General features: G+C 33.7%; 11 protein-coding genes across 11 annotated transcripts; 6 read left to right on the top strand and 5 right to left on the bottom strand.

Moving 5' to 3' along the window:
* Nucleotides 1-72: 72 nt before the first annotated feature.
* On the bottom strand, nucleotides 73-3,114 carry pigQ (putative glycosyltransferase; the record flags this gene model as incomplete). The annotated part of the gene is made up of 6 exons (XM_004360919.1): nucleotides 73-989; nucleotides 1,063-1,269; nucleotides 1,351-1,595; nucleotides 1,668-2,266; nucleotides 2,341-2,859; nucleotides 2,965-3,114. The coding sequence occupies 6 exons, from the start codon at nucleotides 3,112-3,114 to the stop codon at nucleotides 73-75; spliced, it is 2,637 nt and encodes an 878-aa protein (XP_004360976.1).
* Nucleotides 3,115-3,552: 438 nt separating this feature from the next.
* Nucleotides 3,553-5,983, top strand: DFA_05254 (uncharacterized protein; the record flags this gene model as incomplete). The annotated part of the gene is made up of 2 exons (XM_004360918.1): nucleotides 3,553-3,692; nucleotides 3,760-5,983. 2 exons carry the CDS (start codon nucleotides 3,553-3,555, stop codon nucleotides 5,981-5,983), a joined length of 2,364 nt encoding a protein of 787 aa, XP_004360975.1.
* A 97-nt stretch (nucleotides 5,984-6,080) lies between these two features.
* On the bottom strand, nucleotides 6,081-7,296 carry DFA_05253 (uncharacterized protein; the record flags this gene model as incomplete). The annotated part of the gene is made up of 3 exons (XM_004360917.1): nucleotides 6,081-6,226; nucleotides 6,297-6,683; nucleotides 6,762-7,296. The coding sequence occupies 3 exons, from the start codon at nucleotides 7,294-7,296 to the stop codon at nucleotides 6,081-6,083; spliced, it is 1,068 nt and encodes a 355-aa protein (XP_004360974.1).
* Nucleotides 7,297-7,477: 181 nt separating this feature from the next.
* Nucleotides 7,478-8,145, bottom strand: DFA_05252 (uncharacterized protein; the record flags this gene model as incomplete). The annotated part of the gene is made up of 3 exons (XM_004360916.1): nucleotides 7,478-7,849; nucleotides 7,913-7,993; nucleotides 8,074-8,145. 3 exons carry the CDS (start codon nucleotides 8,143-8,145, stop codon nucleotides 7,478-7,480), a joined length of 525 nt encoding a protein of 174 aa, XP_004360973.1.
* Nucleotides 8,146-8,930: 785 nt separating this feature from the next.
* On the top strand, nucleotides 8,931-9,326 carry DFA_05251 (uncharacterized protein; the record flags this gene model as incomplete). The annotated part of the gene is made up of 2 exons (XM_004360915.1): nucleotides 8,931-9,054; nucleotides 9,157-9,326. The coding sequence occupies 2 exons, from the start codon at nucleotides 8,931-8,933 to the stop codon at nucleotides 9,324-9,326; spliced, it is 294 nt and encodes a 97-aa protein (XP_004360972.1).
* Nucleotides 9,327-9,761: 435 nt separating this feature from the next.
* DFA_05250 (uncharacterized protein) lies at nucleotides 9,762-12,041 on the bottom strand (the record flags this gene model as incomplete). Its single annotated transcript, XM_004360914.1, has 4 exons — nucleotides 9,762-10,318; nucleotides 11,185-11,293; nucleotides 11,805-11,863; nucleotides 12,014-12,041. 4 exons carry the CDS (start codon nucleotides 12,039-12,041, stop codon nucleotides 9,762-9,764), a joined length of 753 nt encoding a protein of 250 aa, XP_004360971.1.
* Nucleotides 12,042-13,435: 1,394 nt separating this feature from the next.
* On the top strand, nucleotides 13,436-16,943 carry cnrM (ankyrin repeat-containing protein; the record flags this gene model as incomplete). Its single annotated transcript, XM_004360913.1, has 4 exons — nucleotides 13,436-15,201; nucleotides 15,300-15,720; nucleotides 15,823-16,602; nucleotides 16,791-16,943. 4 exons carry the CDS (start codon nucleotides 13,436-13,438, stop codon nucleotides 16,941-16,943), a joined length of 3,120 nt encoding a protein of 1,039 aa, XP_004360970.1.
* A 670-nt stretch (nucleotides 16,944-17,613) lies between these two features.
* On the top strand, nucleotides 17,614-18,147 carry DFA_05248 (uncharacterized protein; the record flags this gene model as incomplete). Its single annotated transcript, XM_004360912.1, has 1 exon — nucleotides 17,614-18,147. The coding sequence occupies one exon, from the start codon at nucleotides 17,614-17,616 to the stop codon at nucleotides 18,145-18,147; it is 534 nt and encodes a 177-aa protein (XP_004360969.1).
* Nucleotides 18,148-18,794: 647 nt separating this feature from the next.
* Nucleotides 18,795-20,456, top strand: tra2 (RNA-binding region RNP-1 domain-containing protein; the record flags this gene model as incomplete). The annotated part of the gene is made up of 4 exons (XM_004360911.1): nucleotides 18,795-18,828; nucleotides 19,157-19,440; nucleotides 19,612-19,904; nucleotides 20,153-20,456. 4 exons carry the CDS (start codon nucleotides 18,795-18,797, stop codon nucleotides 20,454-20,456), a joined length of 915 nt encoding a protein of 304 aa, XP_004360968.1.
* Nucleotides 20,457-21,673: 1,217 nt separating this feature from the next.
* Nucleotides 21,674-22,117, top strand: DFA_05246 (uncharacterized protein; the record flags this gene model as incomplete). The annotated part of the gene is made up of 2 exons (XM_004360910.1): nucleotides 21,674-21,746; nucleotides 21,855-22,117. The coding sequence occupies 2 exons, from the start codon at nucleotides 21,674-21,676 to the stop codon at nucleotides 22,115-22,117; spliced, it is 336 nt and encodes a 111-aa protein (XP_004360967.1).
* A 1,108-nt stretch (nucleotides 22,118-23,225) lies between these two features.
* DFA_05245 (cellular retinaldehyde-binding/triple function domain-containing protein) lies at nucleotides 23,226-24,262 on the bottom strand (the record flags this gene model as incomplete). The annotated part of the gene is made up of 2 exons (XM_004360909.1): nucleotides 23,226-23,957; nucleotides 24,056-24,262. The coding sequence occupies 2 exons, from the start codon at nucleotides 24,260-24,262 to the stop codon at nucleotides 23,226-23,228; spliced, it is 939 nt and encodes a 312-aa protein (XP_004360966.1).
* Nucleotides 24,263-24,492: the final 230 nt, after the last annotated feature.

The raw sequence follows: 24,492 nt of genomic DNA, 5'->3' as shown, positions 1-24,492 counted from the left end.
CCCTCCCCCTTATTTAAACAAACAAACAAATAATATTTTATTTATTTATTCTTTTTTTTCTTTTTATTTTTATTATTTTTTATTAATTGGAGTACCAAAAATAAAAGATTTGCAAAGTTTGTTTGGATTATAGAATGAGAAACTGTCTGCAAGGAGCTTGGATGTGTGAGAGAATAGTGATCCTAAACCTACTGGCTCAATGTTGATTCTGACATAGGTTATTTCCAATTGTGTTGAAACTCTAATACCCATTGGTGATGATGATACTCCTCCACCTCCTCCTATCGTTCCTCCTGTTCCATGTAAAGTAGTTTGTAAACTCTGGTTTCTTCGGTGACCCATATTGTGATGCGGTTTGTTGTTGGCCCCAACCAACGAAGCTGAATTGGTTCCAGTTGGTGCAAAAGTTGATTGTAGTGGTGATAATAATCCACTATTTGGTTCTGTCGATGATTGTTGTTGTTGTTGTTGTTGTTGTAATTGTTGTTGTTGTAGTAATAGAGCATTTGCAACGGTTGGACTACTAAAATTACGTTGATGATGAATAGGTGTACTAAAGAGGGTAGGTGACAGTGGAGGTGATTGGTTACCATTCACCATGGTTGGCTTTTGAATAGTGAGGCCAGGCGTAGAGACTGTGAATGGAGAAATGGGTGGAGTTGAGGGGTGTGACAAGAGTTGTGGTTGTTGACTCGTACTGTTTGACGACTCGCTCACCTTGAATGTCACACCAAACGGTAGGTATTTGGGATCGATTAAATAAATGACAATGCCACAAAGTGGGAATGTCTTTAATAGATGCAAGAGTAACCCAAATAATCCCAAAATAATCGCCAATGCTGCTTTGAATACCGCAAAAAAGTAATAATAGATGGCTGTTGTAGGTACCAAAAATATAATCAATGTAAATAATACCGTTCCAAGTAATAATTGGTATTGATCAAAATCACAACTATCTGTTCTTTTTCTTAATGGATTAAATTTTACTCCTAAACAACAAAAATAAAATAAATAAATAAGAATGATCATTGCTTTTTAAATTTCTTTTTTCTTTTTTTTTACCTCTAAATAAATTCCAAAGAGATTTTGCTAAAATCAATTGTAATAAATAGAATCTTGCAGATACACTGTAGAATACATGAATATGTAATGTAAAGATTGAAAATAGGTCTATAATAACACTAATTAAAAATGATACACCAAATATACCACTCATACAAACAATTTGTAATATAATTGATCCATGTGGTGATAATGTTGTAGTAATTACTAAAAAAATTTAAAAAGTAAGTACTTTAATAAACCACATTTTTCTTTTCTTTTGTTGTTTTTTTCTTTCTATATACATACAATTCCATTTATCAATATAATAAAGAATTAATCTACCAAAAAATTTATCCAAATTTTCATTCAATTTAAAACCTGCAGGCCAACCCATTAACCATAAAATAAGATTCTTTAATAATTCATTGGTAAGGAAATAATTGACTCGAGCCACTCCACTTAGTACATATGGACTAAGGAAATTCAATAAAAATCCTGCTCCAACTCCCAACATTATATCATTAAATAATAACCAACATTTGTTATGAAATCTAAAAGGAGATAGATAAATTAAGTAAGTATAAAGTTGATTCATTATATATTTCTTTTTTTTAATTTCATACTCTATATATAATGATCTATCATTATTATTATTTAACCAATATTTCTTTTCTTGTAAATAATGATATTGTAAGGACATTAATTTAATTTCCTCTATTCTATTATCCAAATGTGTTCCAAGAGTTGTTAAATCCTTTAATTTACTACCCTTAAAAAATGGTGCTTCCAAATTTAAAATTTTAGATAATAACTTTCCAAATAATTGTACCAATAAAATCAACAAGTAAAGTGGACTAAAGAATATATGTCTTGTTGATTTTGTTTTCTCTTGTTTTGGTTTAGTAGTTGTTGTTGTAGTAGTAGTAGCTTTTGTACTGACTGGTATAGATCCACTCTTTGTAATATTTCCACTAGGGTCTTCGGGGTCACTATCACTTGCAACATTATTATTCTTATTCTTTGTATTTGATCGAAGTCTAAGAGAAAAGAATGAACTTGAGAATAAAGATTTACCCTCTTTTCCTCCCTTGTCCATCATCATTGTATTGGGTTGATTTCCTCCCACTCCATTATTATTACTATTTGTAGTATTTGATTTTTTAGAATAATGTTTCTTGATTGTATCATTTAAAATTGGTAATATATCACTTGAACAATTTATCTATAAGAAAATAAAACAAAAGTATCAATATATCAAATCAGTATAGTAATTATTCATTACTTTACTACACGTACCTGTTTAAAAGTTGATTCCAAATCAGAATGAGTTCTTGATTTTCTTGCGTATTCGGGTGATGTTGAAGATGGAGTTGAACCAGCAGATGGAGAGTTGGCAGCTGTGGGAATAAAGAAAACGCTGTTACCTGCAGCAGCGGTCTTTGATTTAGCGCTTGATGATTGTCCACCACCACCACTACCACCAATACCAGCAGGGGCATCCTTTCCAGACAGAGTATGTGTGAATGATATAGGTACAGAGGTGTAATAATAGGGAGACGAGTCATCGTACAATACAATCTGTGAAGATGTTTGAAACTTGTATTCATTGCAATAGATCTTTTTGAGTATCGGATCACCTCGGTCCGATTGTTTCATCGATATCCAAATATCCAATTCGTGTAGGTTGTTTGGTACGGGTGTAGGTACATCATCTCCTGCAACCCATTCACCCAATATTCTTGGAGGATCAACAGGACATGACTGCATTCTAACATCAAATGATAACTTGTGTAAAATTGTCTCTAAATCTTTCAACTAGTAGGTAGGAGTGCGATATAAATATAAATATCAATTGATTAATAACTACAACAACTCTGCTTTAAATCTTTTACTTCTACTTGTACTACTACTACTACATACACTTATATCGGATATGATATCAACTACACAAGCAACAAAGCTACGTGTATTCCATCCGATCAAGTAACCTGATTTCTTGTTGTTACATCGTATAGGCCAAAATATCTTGCTATAAGGTTTCTGATTTTGATTTGAACTCTGTTTCCACATATATATATATCTCTCTCTTATCTACTATTTATATCTATCTACTCTCTATCTCTTTGATTTCTGTGAAAAGAGGTCAAGGTCGAGTAAAGTAGTTCTAATACTAACATCATATTGGATTTGCATAACCAAATGGCTCATCGAAAAAAAAAATTAAAATAAAAATTTAAATATAAATCATAAATTTAATAAACTTTACTACTACTATATGTATTATTATTATTAATCAGTGACTTCACCTCGTTATCATACATCATATATATAGATATATAAAATCAATCGTTTGTTAAATATTTAATATTTTTGTTATTGTCAAAAGATACTTCTACTTTTTTTCCAAAATGACTAATAATCTTTTTGAATTATGTAAAAGATGGTTCAAAGTGTTGTATCTTGTTTTAATACTTTAAAAGTTACTTTTGATGAAAAAGATAACATTAAATGGAAGTATTTCGAAATACATATTTGGGTAGAAGGATCTTTCAAGAGATTAGTACATTTGGAAAGAATGATAGAAAGATTGATATTATAACAAATGCAAATCCATCCCTTCCAAATAGACGTCCTAGATATAGATTTAAGTATGTAATAAACATATTTGATATATAATATATGACGTATAACTTACGATATAGTTGCTTTTTTTAGAGATTGGCATAGTGTGTCTGATATATGTGAACATGGACATCATGGAATACTATTGGATTTATTAAAGAGTGGTAATAGTATTGACCTTGTAGATATTGATACTGTCAAGGCGGTAAAAGACTTTTTCGCAACGATTGGGGCCAATGAAATGGCTATTTATATAATGAGTGAAATGTATATTCTTAGACCTGAATGGTTCACTGCATTCAATGATGTCATTCTTCAAGGTGTATGTAAAGCTGGTGGTACCTTGGAAGTTGTAAAACATGTCTATGAAACCTATCATCAACCATATATTGAAAAGTTACCTAACCGATTGGACCCTATAACTCTCCACAACAACTATAATAAGAGAGTAAATGGTATTGATATTGAAGATTTTGTTGTACAACAACCACAACAACAAAAGAAGTCTTCGTCATGGTGGTCTTCATCATCTTCATCATCTTCTTCATCCTCTTCATCATCCTCATCTTCTAAATTGTTATTATCAAATAATCAAAGATCATATTTGACAGTTGAAGATGTTCATACATCTCTAATAGAGAATACAGTTCTTGGAGCAAGACCAGAGGTATTAGAGTATCTTGTACAAAGCAAGGGTATTAAACCAACCAACATGACTATGGTTGTTGGCAATACCATTTCAATGTACACTTCCAAATCAAAGATGATTAGAGAGGCGGCTCCACACATGTTTAACACTATCAACAAACTATTTGGTCAATTGGATGTTCGTAGAGTCATCGACTCACCCAACTATTTTAGTATCATTCATCTCAACAATCCAGAATATGTCACAAACAAATACAACAAGCTCATCGCATTTAATATTCTATTACAAGCTTTCAACTCTCTCAACTTTCAATCAGTCTATCAATTCCTTTTACATTTTGTAAATTATTATTACACCAACGAATCAGATAGAATAATCATTTTAAATCCATTAACAAACAAAGATAATAATGAAAAAACAGATAATAATAATAATCACATTTTAATTTATAATATTTTAATATTATTTAAATTAACAATTGGATTTGATGAAAAAAAAGAATTTATCATTTCATTTATTAGGAAATGTTTAGAATTGGATCAATCAATCCATTTAATTCCATTTTATGTTGCATTGTCCAATGAAAGACATTCGACCATTGAAATTGGACAACACAGTGTACCTAGAATAGGTGAGCCAATCAACACCAAGGACAACCCACTTTTCAAGATTGTCGCTGAATCTTTATGGGCTATATTTACTTATGCAACCGTTGATCAAGCAATCGCAGCTTTGGATTATGTTTTGGCAGAAGACCCAACCAAGATTACAGGTGACATATTATTGGCTTGTTTTTCACGTGCCGACACTATCGTAGCGCGTGCCATACTAAGGTCAAGCGAGAAACACAAGAGTTTTGTACCACAGTCACATACAAAGCAATGGGCGTCTCCCCAAACACTGGAAATGATGCTACTCATATTTGGCACGTACAAGACGCTTAGGTGGCTAGCACCCAATGATCGCTGGACGGTAGAGATGTATCGATTCGTATTGGACACTTATCAAGTGAGTGAAAACCACTACTTGACACCAGGGATTGTATCGGGTATTCTTATCACTGGCAATGACAAGTTACTCGACCATGCAATATCGACTATCCAACCACTACCCGACCGCATACTAGACTGGGCATACACCAACGGCTTTTCATCGACCGTTATAGACAAACTAATATCTCATGGTGGTTTGAGATTCAAGCCAGACCCTGCTACAGAGGTATGCGTTGGTATGAGTGGAGATATTGCTGAATTTGAAAGGTTGAATACCAACAAGACCCCAAGCAACTCTTACCCTATTTCAATGTTTAGACAATGTACATTGTCTGCATTGGATGCAGGTAAGTTAGAGTTGTTTGCCTATCTGGTAGAACACCCCGTTTATGGAACAAGATCTCTTTTGGTGTGGACTAAAAATGTATCTAAACTTGCCAATATTAAAATCATTAGATATCTCTCTGTCAAACGTCCACAAGAGCTCAAAGACATGACATTGGATCTCATTGACGCAGTCATCAAAAATGGTGATTACAAAACACTCGATTATATCCTCCAACAATCACCAACCAAAAACCTACAAATCCTTATCAAAGTTTTAAAAGATACTGACCTCATTTCAATTCATCCATTAATGTTTAATTATTTACTACCAAAAAATATTCAATTTTAAATTATATAAATATATATTTGTAAAATACTCTTTTTGTTGTTATTAATATTAATATATCCCACCATACATACACCCATGTATGTTACTTGTTGTTGTTTTATTTATCGAAAACATAAATAATTCCTTTTGAAACCATAATAACTAATGGATTCCACGCTATCAAGAATCTAACAACATCTAATAAAATACCCCATGCAAAATCTGTCTTTTCCCATGGATTTGTACTTAAACTTTTAATATCAACTATAAAAGAAATTAAATATTATTAATATTAATGTTTGAGTCTTTGAGTTGATTAATTATTTATATTTACCCTTTTCATTACAATTTGGACAATGATCATGTTTTCCAATTAAATACCATCCTTTGATACACCAAAGATGAAACATATGTCCACATTCCAATTTACAACTCTTTTTACTAAAAATGATGTTCATTGTTCTATCTACTATTCTACTGATTCTTCCTGATCGATCCTTGTCATTATTGTGATCGGAAAAGGAAGAGGTTGGGTTCATCAATCCAGCACTAGCTGAATTGGTAGTGGTTGCATTGGGATCCAAATACCCTGAACAAACAGCACAATAATTATTAGATGCCTTTGTAATTGGCAATCTCGAGCCCCCCAATCCTAAAATCGAAGCTATTCTATTTGAACAAATCTCTGCAAAATCTCTACCAAGTACACCAAAATATAAACCTTTAAAATATTAAATATTAAATATTAATTAATCAATTATCTATCTATTTCTATCTATTTCTCTTTGTCTTTCTTTACCATAAAATAATAGTTCAAGTGAACCTTTAGATAAGATTGGAATATTGATTTGTAACATTGCACACATCAAACCAATGTATCCCAAGAATGTAATGAAATAAGAAATTAAATAAATCGAGTAGAACCACATGTATACAATCTTTGGAGTGGTTCGTTGTAGTGGTTGTTCGATAGAGAGACGATACAAGTAGACTATTGCCAAACTGAATAGTGTCCATATGATGATCATTCTAATATAGCCATAATAGATACTGTATAGAATTGGGAATAGCCACATGCCAATCAGCGACGCTCTTAGATAGGTTCTAGCAGAGTAATGTTTCCACAACAACAATAGCAGCTGTGCTGCCACTGACAGCATGATCAACCATAAACTAATCGTTGCATGTAACTGTTCATGACCTTTATGTTCACCTGATAGTTCGTGTGTATGTCCTTGATGTTGATGTCCTTGATGTCCACCACCACCTGTTGTCGTAGACACTGATTGTTGTTGTAACTTTTCATCACCATCTTTAAATAATGCGTCCTCCATCACTCCTAACTACTACTACTACTACTATTATTTATCTATCTAATATCAACAAAGAGGATGTATCTCATCAATGACATCATGTTCATTCAAGAAAACCCACAATAAAAATTTGAGTCATTTTTCAGGCACAAAATTTTAATAAGTCAAAACCTTGGTATAGGATATATTAATAATTTATTGATTAATTTCTATGGAAGAATTTATGTTTCTTTTTTTGGATTGGTGTTTCTGATTGAACTTGATTGGTTGGCATGTTGTTTGATTCATAAAAAGTAGATTGATCATTATAATTATTGTATTGTTGTTGTTGTTGTTGAGGGTGTCCATCTTCCTCCATGTAGGATTGATTGGGATTACTATAATTTCCATTATAATATTGTTGGTTTGGTCCTGGTGGAGGAGGAGGAGGTTGTTGTTGTTGTTGCATACTAGCAAAAGCTTCACTATTATTTGAATATCCAAAATCTTTTAATGCTTCATTCTCGTATCCCTCTACATATGGAACTGTACAACCACATGCTGCACAATGTAAAAATGGTGACCCTTTCTTTACCTACATAATAATAAGATTTGATTGTTAACAATTTTGATAAATATTGTTTTTTAGCTAACCTACTTTGCAAAATGGGATAAAAAATAAATGTGCCCAAGAATCATTTCTCTCTAGTTGTACTGACCTGTTGTGACAATTAGGACACTAATATAATAATAATAATAATAATATAAGTAAATCAGTAGACTGTTCAGTCGTATATGATATGATAATTATAGACATACCACTCTAATAATGTTATCAACAATTTTACTCTTTCCAGTTGTACCAAAAGGTATAATAATAGGTATCCACATGTTTTTAAAATATTAATCCTCTTCCCTAAGTAGTATATATATACAATAAGAATAGTAACAAAAAAATTTTCTACAATATATATTATTCTATGTACTTTAAGAAATTAATTTCAAAATTCAAAGTTTTATTTCCTTTTTTAGGAAAAGATATCTATAAAATTATTTTCATTGTTTACTAGTAAGACCATTTTACAAATTTTAATAGATCATAAATATTTTGAATTTGTTTTATATTATTTTCCCTCTTTTTTTTTAATTTGTATCATTCTTTACCATGGAATGTAAAGTAAATCCATCATCGCAACATCCCAACGTTGGAAAACCCAATTTAGTTTAAAATTTCCAGTTGAAATAGATTTAATCATGATTATTTGAATAATTGATGTAAATTAATGAATCTAGTAGTCAATTACGATAAACATATAAATCCGTATGTATACTATTCAAATAAATAATGAATAAATAGATGTTTATGATAATTGAATAGATAATCGAGGGAATTGATTAGTGTATCTCTACCAATAGTTGTTTGTTTATTATCTCTATTTCCATATCTATATCTATTTCAAATAATACAAGGATGAAGACAAGAAACAGAAACAGTATCATCGTATCTATCTATCTGCCATTCCACATCCATACCATTGTAAAAGAAGGAATTTCAAGGTGGTGGTTGTTGTTTTGAGGATTACACCACAACTCTACCACAACACACTCAAAGTGTTTATCAATAGAATTGAACATCGATCTGTCTTGATGTGATAATATAACTCTAAAAACATTACATGTGGCCATCAACTATAAATATTGAATCAATCCCAATATCAACATCATCAACAACATCAAATCTAAAATCAAATATTTATATATATTTAAATCTCCAAACTAAACTAAAAATGTCAATCTTTAGTAAGTATACTTCTTTTAAAAAATATGTTTTAACCAAAAATAATAAAAGTAATAAATAAATATTAATATACTTTGTTTACCTTTTTTTTAATTAATTTATAGAAACCTTGCAATCAATTGGAAACAATAAATTCTCATCTGGCTCCAACTCCTTTTCAAATGACCATTATTCCAACAACTATACTTTGAATTATCAACCAGCACAATCCCAAATGCAAGTTGCTATTGTACTTGGACCAGGTGCCCTTAAAAGATTTGCCAGAAGACATTAAACCAAAATGTCTATTAAATATATATACATATTTATATTCATCCATGTCAGATGATAATAATAATAATACATCCTTGTAAATATTTACTTGAACAAATAAAATAAAATTTCGAACCTTTTTAATGTATAATTAATTGAATGTATAATTATTATATTATTGTATTTGTATTTAATTATTGTACTATACAATTATTGTTTCTCTAGATTATTTATTATTATTATTATTATTATTTGAATTATTCCAGGACTTGATTTTGGAAAAAAAAGGGATTGGTGAGAGGAGGAGGAAGAGGAAGTTGAGTTGTGTGGTTTACATGGATGCATATATACATTTATGTTATTATTATTATTATTATTATTATTTTTATATTGTTTACATTACTTGCTTGCTTACTTTGTGTGTGTGTGTGTGGTTGATTAACTATTACATTTTTGTTTAACTATTCTTTGTAATGACATCTAATAAATCTTTATAATCTTGATTTGAATCCTTGTCTTGAGAGTTGTATTTATAGATTGATTTACATTCATCGAGTAGTTGTAAACAAGCTTGTTTGTTCTTGAGATAACTATTTAGTTGTGCCATGTCACTGATCAATCCAATCAATCGCATACTGTTGGCTGGGTGTATAGTCTTCCAGAGGGTGAGTGATTTCTGATAACATTCGAGAGTCTTGGCTGGTTGCACAGCCTGTCCATTCAATTCAAAAGAGTATAGATAACCAAGACCAAGAAGTGAAGCTGCAAGCTCTTCATTCTCTTTGTTACGTTCTGCTTCGTCAACAGCCACTTGTATCTTGTCTTGTGCAGCCTTTAAATCACCCTTTTGCAATGCTTGCATGCCAATGATGAGAAAGGTGGTCGATTTGGATGGACGAGGAGTGTCTTGTTCTCCAGGTGACGACAACTTCTCCAACAATCTAATTGGTGATTTTATAATAGTTGATTCCAATATTGGTCTCTTAGTAGTCATTCTATATTCTATATTTGTATCTAATTTATTTATATGTAAGAATTAATTTCTGTATGCTTCCACTTCTTTGAGACTCTAATCATATGATTGTGTTTAAAAATAAAAAAATAAAATAAAAAATGCAGTGGAGAAGAGTGTTTGGTGTGTTCATCCCTCCCACCATTTAGTTTGAAAATAATTTTATGAATTTTTGGCAAAGTCGCTCTTCATCCCAACCCATCATCATTCGATCGATCATTATGTCATAATAATTAAATAAGTAATAATAGTGAATAGTTTGTTTTTCTACTTGTCAGGTGATACTTTCAAAAAAAGGTCAACTTCAACAAAACAGCTGCAAAGAAAGGGAAACTGCAGTTGATACCAATCGTAAAGTTATCGGTTTTTCAGACGTCGTCTCGAGCCAGATCTGACAAGGGACGAGATTGGATCGTTGTTTAGTCGGTCTCGACACCACCCCCAACTGTAACACTCTGAGTGATGCCATGGTTGGAGGAGGGTCCTCTAATTTAATTGTATCTTTTACAACGTGTGGGCCCCCTAACCATTCTTAAGATTCTTGTCGTCTTCATTCATTATCTCCACCAACAATATCTTATTTCTTTTTTCAATCTATCTATCTCGTTATCTTATTAAATTCAAGATGAGCAAATAGACAGACAGCGAGCAAAGAAAAAGAAGGTTTAGGTCGTTAGTTGTATATATACATATAATATATATACTCATAGTAATTCGACACCTCTGTAACACTACAACAACAACATATAATAACAAAACAAAAACAAAAAGGTAAACTTAGAATCAACAACAACAACAACAACAGGAGTGTTATTTGATGGTTTGAATTGGTCAGACTTGTGGACAGACAAGATAAACAAAGATAAACAAAGATTCATTGATGTCCATGACAAAGAATATGTAAAAAGCTCGTTATAGATACAGATTAGATCTATGAGGAATAGGAATAGGAATAGAAATAGAAGAGAGGAAGGAAACTATAGTAATAATATGAATGATACTTCACGATCATACCAAGACGTATTTATAGAACACAACAACAAGCAAGAAGAAGATTTGAACAACAAAACAGAGTACGAAGATGACAACAAAATCAATCCAATCCCTCTTCTGTTGAGAGAGTCAAACCATGCACCCACCACCACTTTTCACCAAGTGTGTGTGTGTATATGTGTCTGTTGTTGGATGGGTGGGGGTGTAGGTAGTGTTGTACATATATATATATATAATTTTTTATATATGTTTTTACTAAATCTGATGTTGGTTTGGTTTAGGGGGTGCTGCATCCATAATATTAATAAGACGTTGCCTCATTCCTCCCTTCAAATCAATTTAACACCTTTCCTTCCTCTTACTTCCTCCTCCTCTCCATAGATTTATAACAATCGATGGAGAAACAACAAAATTAATTTCAATCATTATCATTCAACAAGTAGTAAGAGTAGTGATAGTAATAGTAATAATAATAATTTGGTAGGTATAATATACGACACGTATAGTACAACATGTTGCAACGGATGGAATGTAGCTAGCACTGACTGCTGCAGCTTGTGTATGATGGAAAAAAAAAAAAGATGGAACCAACTCATTAATTATTGATGGAATCATTCTCTCAGACAAAAAAGGTGGATGGAACGGAAATGTGTTGTGTTGTTTAGTTGTGTTGTGATATTATTATTATCGAGGTGGATATATACCATACCATAGGGTGTGATAGATACCCATTTTAATTAATTCCATGATAGACTTATCAGTAACTTTTAATTAACATCATCAACATCATCATCATCATCATCAATCTTTAACACTAGTACTTGTACACACACACACACACACACACACACATATATATATATATATATATTTATACATATAAATATTACCACACCAAAAAAAACACAACAAAAATAACGATAGCATGATTAATTCATCATCATCATCATCGTCAACATAAATCAGGAGTGAATGGCAGTGTTGGTACTTTTCTCTATTCACCCTCTCTTTTAACCAATTATTCCAACAACAACAACAACAACACATACCCAACATTTTCCTTTCTCCTGTTTGGATGGAATGATTCTTCTGTGTGATTTCTCTGTTGAATTTCTTCTGTTGATTCAGTCAGTCAGTCATTCAGTCGGTTAGTGGTAGTGGGGGGTGGCACTGCTATTGTTATTGATTTACATTGTTGGCAACAAGTAGTACTCTATCACTCCACTCTTCACCATCCATCATCAGCAACATCATCATCAGCAACAAGTCATTATCCAAAAATATATTTCTTATTTGTTAAATTTAGTTCCTCCCTTCGCTACCTTTCCAACAATTGACACCCAACCAACCAACCAAGCAAAAACGTACCCAAACCTAAAATTACTGTTTATCCTTTATATAATCAAATCCATTTATTTTAATCCATTTCCTTTATAGTAAATAGTAGTGTTTTTGTTTCATCATCAATCAATCAATCAAATCAAATCAAATCAAATCAAAACCATATAAAAAAATAATAATAATAATAACATAATATTAATAAGTTGATTAGGGACTAGTTAGTTTGTTTGTTTGTTTGTTAAACTATATGTATATTATAAAATTAATTATTATTATTATTATTTAAAAAAATATTATAATAGATTATTATCAATTATCATTATCAATTAAATAATTATTTAAAAGTAAAGAATAGAATAAGAATAGATTTATATTTTAAATAACAAAACACAATTGTCAAAATCTAATCAACCAAATTAGATTATTTATAAAACCAATCCAAGCGACATTCATAATCCAATCCATTTATTTTTATTTTCACAATCCAAATCAAATTAAAATCAAAATCAAAATCACATTCACACACATATATATATTTATTAACATTATTATTATTTTAACATATCAATTTATTATTATTATTATAGGAACATATTTATTTATTTATTTATTTAAACACCTATAACAACAAAAATAATAATAATATTAATATTAATAATCAATCAAATTGGTCTCAATGTTATAATAACCAAATAATAATAATAATAATTTAAAACAACAACCAAACCAACCAACTATAATAACAATACATATAATATATATATTAAAAGAAGAAAAGAAAGAAGATGAATTTTTCACCAACTTCCAACTCTGATTCTTTATCTATATCACCTCCCTCGGTGGCATCATCTTTTTTACTTTCCCAAATCACCAATAGTAATAGTATAAGTAGTGGAAATCTAATGTTGCAACAACCACCACAACAACAACAAAAACAACAACACAACTCGACCGAAAATATGACCTCAAGTGATGATATTGACCCACTTGCAGAGGTAGTGGTGGATAGAGACGACGAGTCGATGAGTCAAGTTTCTCCCATCACTTCAAACGAATCACCTGATGAATGTAATATACATAGCCAAAAATTTGAATTATTGGATCACCAACCTGAACCACAGCAATCACAACAACAATCCAATAATAATGACCAACTTTTACAAAAAGAAAAAGAGGAAGAAGAAACAGTGGTAGTAGAGGTGGAAGAAAAGAAACAAGACGATGAAAATGTAATATTGATTGAAAAAAGATTTGTAGACGATGAAGAGGAATTGGTTGTTGTCACACAGTGTGAAGAATCCCAATTAGACAAGACAGAAGAGGAATGTGGTGGAGGAGTGACTCCAACAACAGCCAGTCTTTTAACAAGTAGTTTGACTACACCAGTCTCTGCATCATTGCTGTTGGACTTGCAACCACTATGTTTAAAACAATTGATGTTGCAAAACAACAACTCGCCAACACAACAATCCCAACAACAACAACCACCATTATCACCGACCAATACAATGGTAGTATCATCACCACCATCATTTGGCAAATTGATTGAAACGAGTAGTGATATTTTATGTACGACACCCAATGGATCGATAATAACGACCACGACAACAACCACGACAACGACCATAACAACGACAACCACTACATATGGTGGTGCTGGTGGACAGCCCACATCATCTTCGGCGAATTGCGCATCTCCACCTTCATCATCTTCAATATTAGAAGAGATGATGAAACCAGATGTATTTTCAATCAGTGGACCCTTGGGCAATAGTAGTGACAAGACAACAGCAGTGGTGTTGGCGATTGGATCGTCGTCACCCAAGGAGTTATCTGGTGCTGACCAATCCCCGACTAGTGCAGCTGCCAACGCCACCCAAATACAATCAATTCCAATTGTAATTGAACCATCACCACTACCTGTAACAGTTGCCCCTGCACAGGTTGTAGTTGTTGCTGAACAACAACCACCAGTTCTAGTCATTTCACCTCCTCCTATTTCATCCAAACCATCGAAATCAAATCAAATGATGAATACAACACCACCAATGAGACGAAGATGTACTTCGGCACCAGTGATTAGACCAAGATTACAAAGACAGTCAAGACAAAAACCACAACATTCAATGAGCGAGAAACCACTTTTACATGCGGTACTTGTGCAAGAAGAGATCAAGACATTGGTCAATAATGATGATATCAATACGCGAGACAATAGTGGAAACAGTGTACTACATAGAGTGTCTATTATCGGACACCCATTTGCCATCAAACATGTGATTGGACGAGGTGCCCGTGTCAACTCGGTCAACAATAGTGGTATGACACCACTCCATTACGCAGCCTGTTCCAACCCACACTGTGTCGAAGTCTTGCTATGCTACGGGTCACTACTCAACAGCAGGGATGCCAGAGGCGATACCCCGCTCCACTATGCGGTTGAGCGTGGTCAGCAACAAATCGTTTCCTACCTCCTCTTTAAAGGTGCCAAAGTTAATATTATCAACAAAATCATGGAAAGAAGTGCAATCCATATTGCTTCACTTAAAGGGTAATTTAAATTAAATTAAATTGAACACAAAATATAAATATATAGAAATAGAAATAGAATGATTATTAATAATGCTTTGTTTTACTTTTTACTTTTAGATATCACACAATAATTAAATTATTATTAGATTACAAGATTAATGTAAATGCAGCCGATTGTAATTTATCGACACCACTGCATTTGGTAGTGTATCATAGTCCACAACCAAATGTATCGATTAATCCAGCCACTTATTCCCAATCGGCATTCACAATCAACTCCAACATGGAGTCGTATGCAACATGCTGTGAGATACTTTTACAGAGAGGTGCGGACGTTTATTCACAGGATATTCAGGGCTACACTCCCCTGCATATCGCCAGTCGACAGGGAAAGCGTAATCTTGTCGACATTATTTTGGACTATGGAAAGGGTTACAAGGGCAAACTAAGTCCATCCGTCTCTGCCAATCTCCCTCCTTCCCTCTACGATAAATCAAAATTTAAAAAAGAAATTAAATCTGAATTATTATTATATATTGTAAGAAAGAAAAGGAAGAAAAGAAAAGATAAAAGATAGTCCATACTTTATTATATTATATTTTTCTAACTCTTTTTTTTATTTTAATTTTATTTTTTTTAGATGGATAATAAAGGTAGATTACCAATTCATATGGCAGCGATAGGAGGACATGGTAGAATATTGGAAAGTATGATTGGAAATGGAAACAAATGTTTGGCAATCAAGGATGACATGGGAATGACTCCTCTATGCTTGGCTTCGTTACTTGGAAACTTTGATTGTGTAGAGTTTATCTATACGATCGATCCAGGATTACGTAACCAATATTTCAAGTTTTTTGCATCGTCAATCGATTGCTCCAAGTCTCCCTTTGACCCACTTGGCAATGACCTCAAGTTTGCTTTGGATGGTGATTATTGCGATTTGGTGTTTTCAGTGGATGGTCGCGAGATTTATGCTCATTCTGTCATTGTACGTCAATTTAAATGTTTCCGTGAGATGATATCTTACAATAAGCCAATGATGATGGTGATGAGTGGTGGTGGAGGTGCAGGCGGCCCAAGTAACAACAGCAGCTACTACACTGCCATGAGTAACTCGTTACATCCAAATTCGGCAGCTGCTCAACACCACCCCTACTACCATCACAATCCCAATGGAACCTATGGGTTTGGCGGCGGACAGGCTGGTCATGCGTTGGTGTCGGGTAGCAGCTACTCGCGCTCGCAAGATGATGCATCGTCGTCGTCGTACAATGACTATTACGACGACGACTACTCGTACAATGAGTCGTCGTTGTCGGGTACCGCCAACCATTTGAATCAAATGATGGGTGGTGCTGGTGGTGGACGCGCAAGATCGCGATCCCGCCAGGGTAGTGTCACCAACCCAAGCACGTTGGTACGTATCCCCGTCGAACGTGGCGTGTCATTTGACGTGTTCAAGGCACTCTTACACTTTTGCTACACGAGCGAGCTGCCACGTGAGGTGGCCACCCAGCATGGCAAGGTGGCCGAGTTGCTCGAGCTGGCCAACCAGTACGACATTGAGTCGCTGAGCGGGCTGTGCGTAGACATCCTCTCCAACAGCTCATCGGTGCGTGTGTACACGTTAGAGACGGCCAAGTACCTGCTCAAGCAGGTCAACAACCGGTTGCACTCGGATGTGACCATCGTGTCGGGCGAGGGTATCGTCGTGCACGCCCACAGCGTGTTGTTGGCCAGTCGGTCGTCCTACTTTAAGCTGCATCTGTCCAACCACCCCATCCTGAGCAAGTCGTACATCTCGTTGTTCAACCAACCCACCCTTGCACCTCTTCCAGCCACGTCGACCAACAACCCCAACACACTGGCCAGCAGCGGGGGCAGCAATCCCGAGGCGTTCACACCATCATCGTCGCTGGGCGGCACCAACAGCCCCATGCGCAAGATGAGTATCGCCAGCTCGCCCGCATACAGCGACGTGCCACCCGTGTTTGGGTGGACCATCGAGATGGGCGATGCATCGTACAAGGCAATCATCGCGCTGCTCGAGTACCTCTACTGCGGCAGCATCCCGTCGGCCAACGTCGACGTCCAGCCGCTGCTCTACCCCATTCCCGCCACACACCCCAACCCCGCCACGACCGCCGGCACGGCCACCTCGGCGGCCACCTCCCCCACCACCGGCGAGCTCGACGTCACCGACCTGCTCCTGCTCTGCAAGATGGCCTATCTCTTTAACCTGCCCAATCTCCAGCAATACGCTGCCATCCTGCTCTACAACGTGCTCGATGTCTTCAAGATGACCCAGGTCATCAAGACCATCTACTCATTTGACCATACCAACCAGGGATGGGGTCGCTCCACCTCGATCGAGCCCATGTGGAGTGTCTGTCTCGACTGGATGGTCAAAAAGTGCAACTGGGACCAAATGAACGACCACCAGCCCTTCCTCGCACTCGGAAGCAAGTTCCTCAAGGAGATCAAGCGTGAGCGCAAGGACCGCAAGAAGCGATCAAAGAACCAGGAAAAGCAGCAACAAAAGTCACGTGCTCAAAAGGCCAGTCAAAACGCAGCAGCCACTGACAACTCTTGGATCAAGATGAAACCAAGAGAATTCTTTAGATCCTCTTCCAAACAACATCTTCATCAATCAGTATCTGCTTTTAATTTGACCAATAATGAAGGAAACAGCAACAACAACAACAATAACAATAATGTTCAACCACCACAAAAAATCAACAAATCAACATCATCCTCTGAAACTGGTCTAACAGGGTTTTTACAAAGAAGAAAATCATTTAGGTTTTGGTCAAGTAGTAATAATAACAATAACAGTAACAGTAATGTAAATAATAATAATAACAATGTAAATAATAATAATGATAATTGTAATAATGGTAGTAATAGTAACAACAGTTCACATCCATCTCAACCAGTAAGATCAAAATCATTTAATATGTAGAACAACGGCAACAACAACAAGTATACAGACTTTTTCCCAATAATTAGGCAATTCCAAAAAAGAAACTATATTATAAATAGATAGACAGAACAGACAAGACAGGCTTTTTTTTCTTTTTAACCAAACCAAACCGAGCCCTTCAAAAAAATAATAATAAATTTATATTGTTAGATTTTATAATATCCTACTCTTATACTTCTTTCTTTCTTTATTAGTTTTTTCTATTTCTATTTGGACAGATGAAATGACATGGCAGTGAAAGAGAAAGATTTAAATAAAATTCCAACTTGTTTTAAACGGATCATCGTTCGTTCTCTCTTACCCTCTTTAGCCAAATAAATTAATATCTTCTTTCTTTGTTTGGTTCCAATGATGATCGCCATCCTGATTTCCCAAAAGAGAGACCCCTCTTCATACACCAACCATCAAAAAGGAGGTTGCGGAGTGTCAACCGAGTGGCCTTGAAAATGAACTTCAAAAAAAACATCACTCCGCCACACTCCGCAACCTCTGGATTATGAGAGGACTCACCTTTGGCTATTTTTTTTCCATCTTCCATCATCCATTGTTTCCACAATAGAATAGTAATAGTAGAAGGAGTTAGTTATATATCTTTAAACAATAATATAAATATATCTTTATTAATTATGTGTATTTATACAATCAACCCTTTTATAAGTAGTATGTATATACAAAAACTTTAAAAACAAAAACTAAAAAAGATAACCTCTTGTTTGTTGTAGAAGATGATATATTTTATAAATTTATAAACCTGCCGCTGTCTTGCACCTTTTTATTTTTTATTATTAGTTTTATTATTTGTTTTATTGGTTTAATGATGCTAGATTTACCCAAAATTCATCAGTTCACTGTGAAAAAAAAAAAATTCGGGGTGGTCACCACTTCATCATCAGCTCCTCATCAAAAAAAAACCTTTCATTCAATATATTATATTTGTTGTTGTTGTTTATTTATATATATATTAATCATCATTTATATATTTTTATAGATACATCGACGATAGGAAAAATGCATGAATCAGATGCCCATGGAGGTTCACCATCAGTAGGAACCTCATCAAACAACAACAACAACAATACCACTGCCTCTTCAGAGTCATATCCACATGACGGTATTGCCAACGGAGGTAGAAACTCCAACGAACGTTCAGGTGCCAATAGCTCTGGTGACAGATTCGACAGAGATAGAAACGATAGAGATAGAAACGACAGAAACGATAGAAGCAACAGCCAAGACGACGAAGAAACTCAAAGACTAAACAAACTCGCAAATGTAAGTGCAAGTACAACCAAAACCTAAACCCCCCAATACAAATTTGAAATGATCATCATCATAATCATCATCATCAAAACATCATATGTAACTATTTACTCATACTTTTTATCTCTTCTTCTTCTTCTTCTGTCTATTCTCTTCTTTTTCTTCTGATCTACTCTAATCTAGACTGCACCACCAAGTAGAGTATTGGGAGTATTTGGATTGAATCCAAGAACCACAGAATCAGACTTGGACCAAGTCTTTTCAAAGTATGGTAAACTTGAAAAGGTAAATTTGATCAGAGACCGTCAGACGAGATCATCGAGATGCTACGCCTTTATCTACTTTGACAACAAGGAGGATGCCGTTTCGGCCAAGGAGGGATCGCTCTCTCTCGAGCTCGACGGACGTGTCATACGTATCGATTACTCTGCTTCGCAAAAGCCACACGATCCAACACCAGGACGATACTTTGGAACGTATGTTATCAATAGACAACATCAAAGGTACTTCAAAAACAAATACAACAATCAACACCAACACCAACAATCATCAAAAACAATCATTGTGTAATTACAATGAATCTTGCCAGGCAAACTTTCGACAAAGAACGAAGAGTCGTTACTTCAAGATGATCTTTCTTTAATCATGCATGTATATTAATCAACTTTTCTTATTACAAATATATTCCAATTCCAATTCTATTCTATTATCTACTTTTCATTAGTCCATCACGTTATAGTCCATACAAGAGATATGATGACAGAGGTGGATACAACAGAGGTGGAGACAGAGGAGGAGATAGAGGTTACGACAGATACGACCGTGACAGAAGCAGAGACAGAGGTTACGACAGATACGACCGTGATAGAAGCAGAGATAGAGACTATGATAGAGACAGAGGTTACGATCGTGACAGAAGCAGAGATAGAGGTGGTGATAGAGGAGGTGATAGAGACAGAGGTTACGACAGAGATAGAAGCAGAGATAGAGGTTATGATAGAGACAATAGCAGAGATAGATATAGATAACCAAACAACATATTCTATCCTTAAAACAATATCTCCATCACCATCATTATTTCCATAGTTTACAATCTCCCATATATATATATAATTTACACACAAAATCAAACCAAATCAAATCAAATCATAATAACAATTCCAAATAATAATAATAACAATAATAATTATTAATAATAATTATTAATAATAACAACAAATATCCACACATACACACTACAACTCAACTCCCTTATTGTATTAACTTAGTATAAGCAATTCAAAAATAATCTCAAAATTTATAAACATAAAGAAGATGCCTTTTCAAAAATACAAATCCCATCCCCAAACCAAACAAACAATTACAAATCCAAACATTGCAAATGTGAATGAAATGAATCTATGAAGGCTCCATGTCGCTAAAAAGTAGTTCTTTTAATGAAAAAAGGAGGAAGAAGGAAAAAGGAAGAAAGAATTATTCAAGTTTAATGAAATATACAAATTGAAGAAAAAGATGAAGAAAGAAGAAGAAGAAGAAGAAGAAGGAAGTTGGGCAAATTTTTGAACCTTATTATTATTATTATTATTATTTTCCAAGATTAGAACTTTTTCCTGAATCAAATCCTTTGTCTCAATTGAATGTCATTTGCATTTATCAACTCGACCGCATCAACCAACACCATCACCAACTCATTCCAAGACTATTAGAAACGAGTATTTTCTAAAAAAAAAAGGTTAGTTTCAAACCTTTGGTTTACTTTAACTAATATCGCAGTTATTAGATTTCTTTACCTATTATTTGATTATTTAAATAAAATTAACAAAAACATTTAAAATAATATATTATAGATATCTTCAGATTTTCAAAGAGTCAGAATCAACCAATCACACAACATAGACAAGTGTTAACAAACTAATAACAATAGTCAGTACTAGAATCAAAATAAATGTCATGTATCGTGGCTGTGTAGTGTAAAACTTAAATCGGGATCATTAAAAAATTCACATCACACAATCCAACATTGGAGGTTTGATTCCAGATATTAACCTTTTTAAGCAAAATAAGTATTTAAACATACATATAGATGTGTTCTACCATCCTTGGGATATAGGTTATTCATTTCGAAATCGATGATGATTGGTTCAATAGAAAAGGTATAAAAGAATAGAAATTCAATATATATTATATCAAATCAAATCAAATCATTATTTTCAACAATCAAACAATCCAAATTATTATATAAAAAATGTTCAAGTCATCAAATCTCATTATCTCCTTTGCCATTATTCTCCTTGTAGCTGCCGTTGCTAATGCTGCTAGTATGTTAATAAATTAAAAATAAATAAATAATTTGAATCACAATAATGAATGACTGATGATATGGATAATCAATATATTAATATTTTTTAACCTTTTTGAAAAAAAAGTTACAAATGTAATTCAAGATGGAAAGAAACTCACTATTCATTACTCACCAATGACAATGATTTGGTTTGATAATCATTTAATCAAAAATGGAGTGACTTCTGACATTGAACCATACTGTGTTGCATTGTATGGATGGTCACCATTGGTTTGCAATTTACCATCTGTTCCAGCTTGTGACACCATTCGTTTATATGGAGCTACTGGAATTGGTGGAACCAATCTTCAAATGCTCTATTCCTTTAATTGCACTGTTATTGCTTAAACTAAATGATTAATTTTCATAATTTATCAATCAAACAACAAACCAACAAACCAATCAATCAATCAATCATGTGAATAAATAAATTAAATTCAATTTTATTCAAATCTTTAAAAAGAATTATTGAGCTCTTCGAAGGATTGATTTTCTTCTTGCACCACAGTTCTTATGATTTAAAAGAATGAAAAAGTAGAAGAACAAAGTTAAAAGAAATCAACGAGATGACCACGTGCACTACATCGACACTATTATTGATTGTTAGATACTTTATCTCTCTAGACAACAACTATTCTTAGAGTCAGTATGACAGCACATCATGTCAAACAGTTTTCAAACCATATGCTATCAAATAAAAGAGTTGACACATTATTGTGATGTTCAAGAGAGAAAGCAATCAAAGCATATACATTTTGATTGATTGGGTGAGTGGGCAGACAACACCTTTTCATCATCACCCCCATCCTCATCATCCTCCTCGTCCATTGCAACGGTGTCTATGATAAAAACAGCTCACATCAACACTCGCACGACTCTCTCTCGGAGGGGGGGGTTTCCGTATTCTACGTCACGCATATCGCACATGTGGCTCTTCCACAATACCCATTCAAGAACTCTGTCAATCATTGGCAAAACCATACTAGTAAGTAAAAGATCCCTTTTGAGAGAAAAGACTAAATTTGCTAACACTTTGACTCTCTATCTCTCTTTTGCTCCTTTATTTTCAAACCATAGGTTCATTCAGCACTAAAAATGACGAATAGTCATCGGTCATTGGATATTGGGTCAATCAGTTCGAAAATTTCAACTCTTTCAAACAAGATTTCTGCAAAACAATCTCAACCTTCTGGATCTGGTTGTTCAATATAAATAATAATAATAATAATAATAATAACCAACCAACCCATCCATTCATTCAACCCCATATTGTAATATTACTTAATTTATTAATACCACCCTCCTCCTTACTTTAAAATTAACACTTTAATATTTGTGTTAATTATTCATCATTATTCATTATATAATATTATTCCAAAATAAATAAATAAATAAATAAATATTTATTATTATAAACTCTTTTAAAACCTATCAACTATTAACTATTAATTAATATTTAATCCTTTAATTCCAATATTTTAGTGATTTCTTCATCAGAAAGAGGTGGGAGGTTATTTTTGTTGCGATAGAATTCAATTTCTTGTTTCCAATGTACAGCGTGGTCATATTGGTAGTCGCTAGTACCACCAAATGCAGTTTCTAATTGTTCCGATTCAAAGTATTGAGAGAGTACTTTCTTTTTCTCTTTTTCACCTTTGACAAATACAATCTTTTTGACTGTATTTTTGTTGATCAGTGGTGATATAATATTCCAAAAGACACTAAAAACTAGTGGTGGGTCTACTATAAATGCCACACCTAGTCGCTCTGGATAGTGTGATGAGAGGATATCTAGTGTTTGTTTGCTAACCGATAGTGGAGGAGCATTCATAATCGAATAGCCATTGAAATCGATTAGAATGGCCAATTGTTCACATCCCTGTGATGCATCCATTTTTGTAATGGCACGTTCAATAGTATATACCAATAGTTGTATTTGACGTTCATAATTCTTTGTATTCTCCTTGCGTGGAGCCATTGTAATGAGTGGTCTAGATTTGGTAGTAAATGGGCCACAATATTGTTTCCCACTACTAGCCTCGTATGAAAGTTTATCTGGATTGATTTCATCTGGTTTAAATTCTTTTCTCCATTTCAAAGTACCTTGAAATAATTCAAATGCAGCTTTTACATTATAATCACGTGCTCTTAAATATCTAAATATTAACATATCATCTATCCATAATTTCTAATAAAACATAATTGTTAATTAATCAACATTGATCATCATCATCATTACTCTTCATATTCTCTCTCTCTCTCTCTTTCTCTTTCTCTTTTACATACTTCTTTATCATCTAATTCCAAAGTAGACAACTTTTCTTTAAACTCTTTATGTGCATCGATTTGTGATTCCTCTAACCCTGCAAATGGATCAAATACAGCTCCATTTGTAATACTATCACTATTATTATTATTTACATCTGTTTTTGTTTCAGTTGTAGTAGTAGTTGGTGTTGTCGATGATGATGATGACTTCTTTTTCTTTCCCATTGTATATGTATATATCTGTGCACAGTACTGTATTGTATCTATTATCTGTATCGATTGAATAGTTAGATTAAAAAAAGTAAATTGACACAAAAAAAAAGAAATCGAACGTTTTCGTCGATTGGTTTGTTGGTCGTCCTGGGGGTGTGTTGGGCAAAAATGGAATTAATTAATATATATATCTTTCTTTAAATCGGACAATTTAATTTAAATGTGATCTTTGATTCCTTTAT

This window comes from Cavenderia fasciculata (assembly GCF_000203815.1).
Source record: "Cavenderia fasciculata unplaced genomic scaffold Scf_Dfasci-G-o-80e12.f1-5, whole genome shotgun sequence".
Classification (NCBI taxonomy): domain Eukaryota; phylum Evosea; class Eumycetozoa; order Acytosteliales; family Cavenderiaceae; genus Cavenderia; species Cavenderia fasciculata.
Note: the sequence above shows the minus strand (reverse complement) of the source record. Positions and strands in the feature narration are given on the sequence as shown.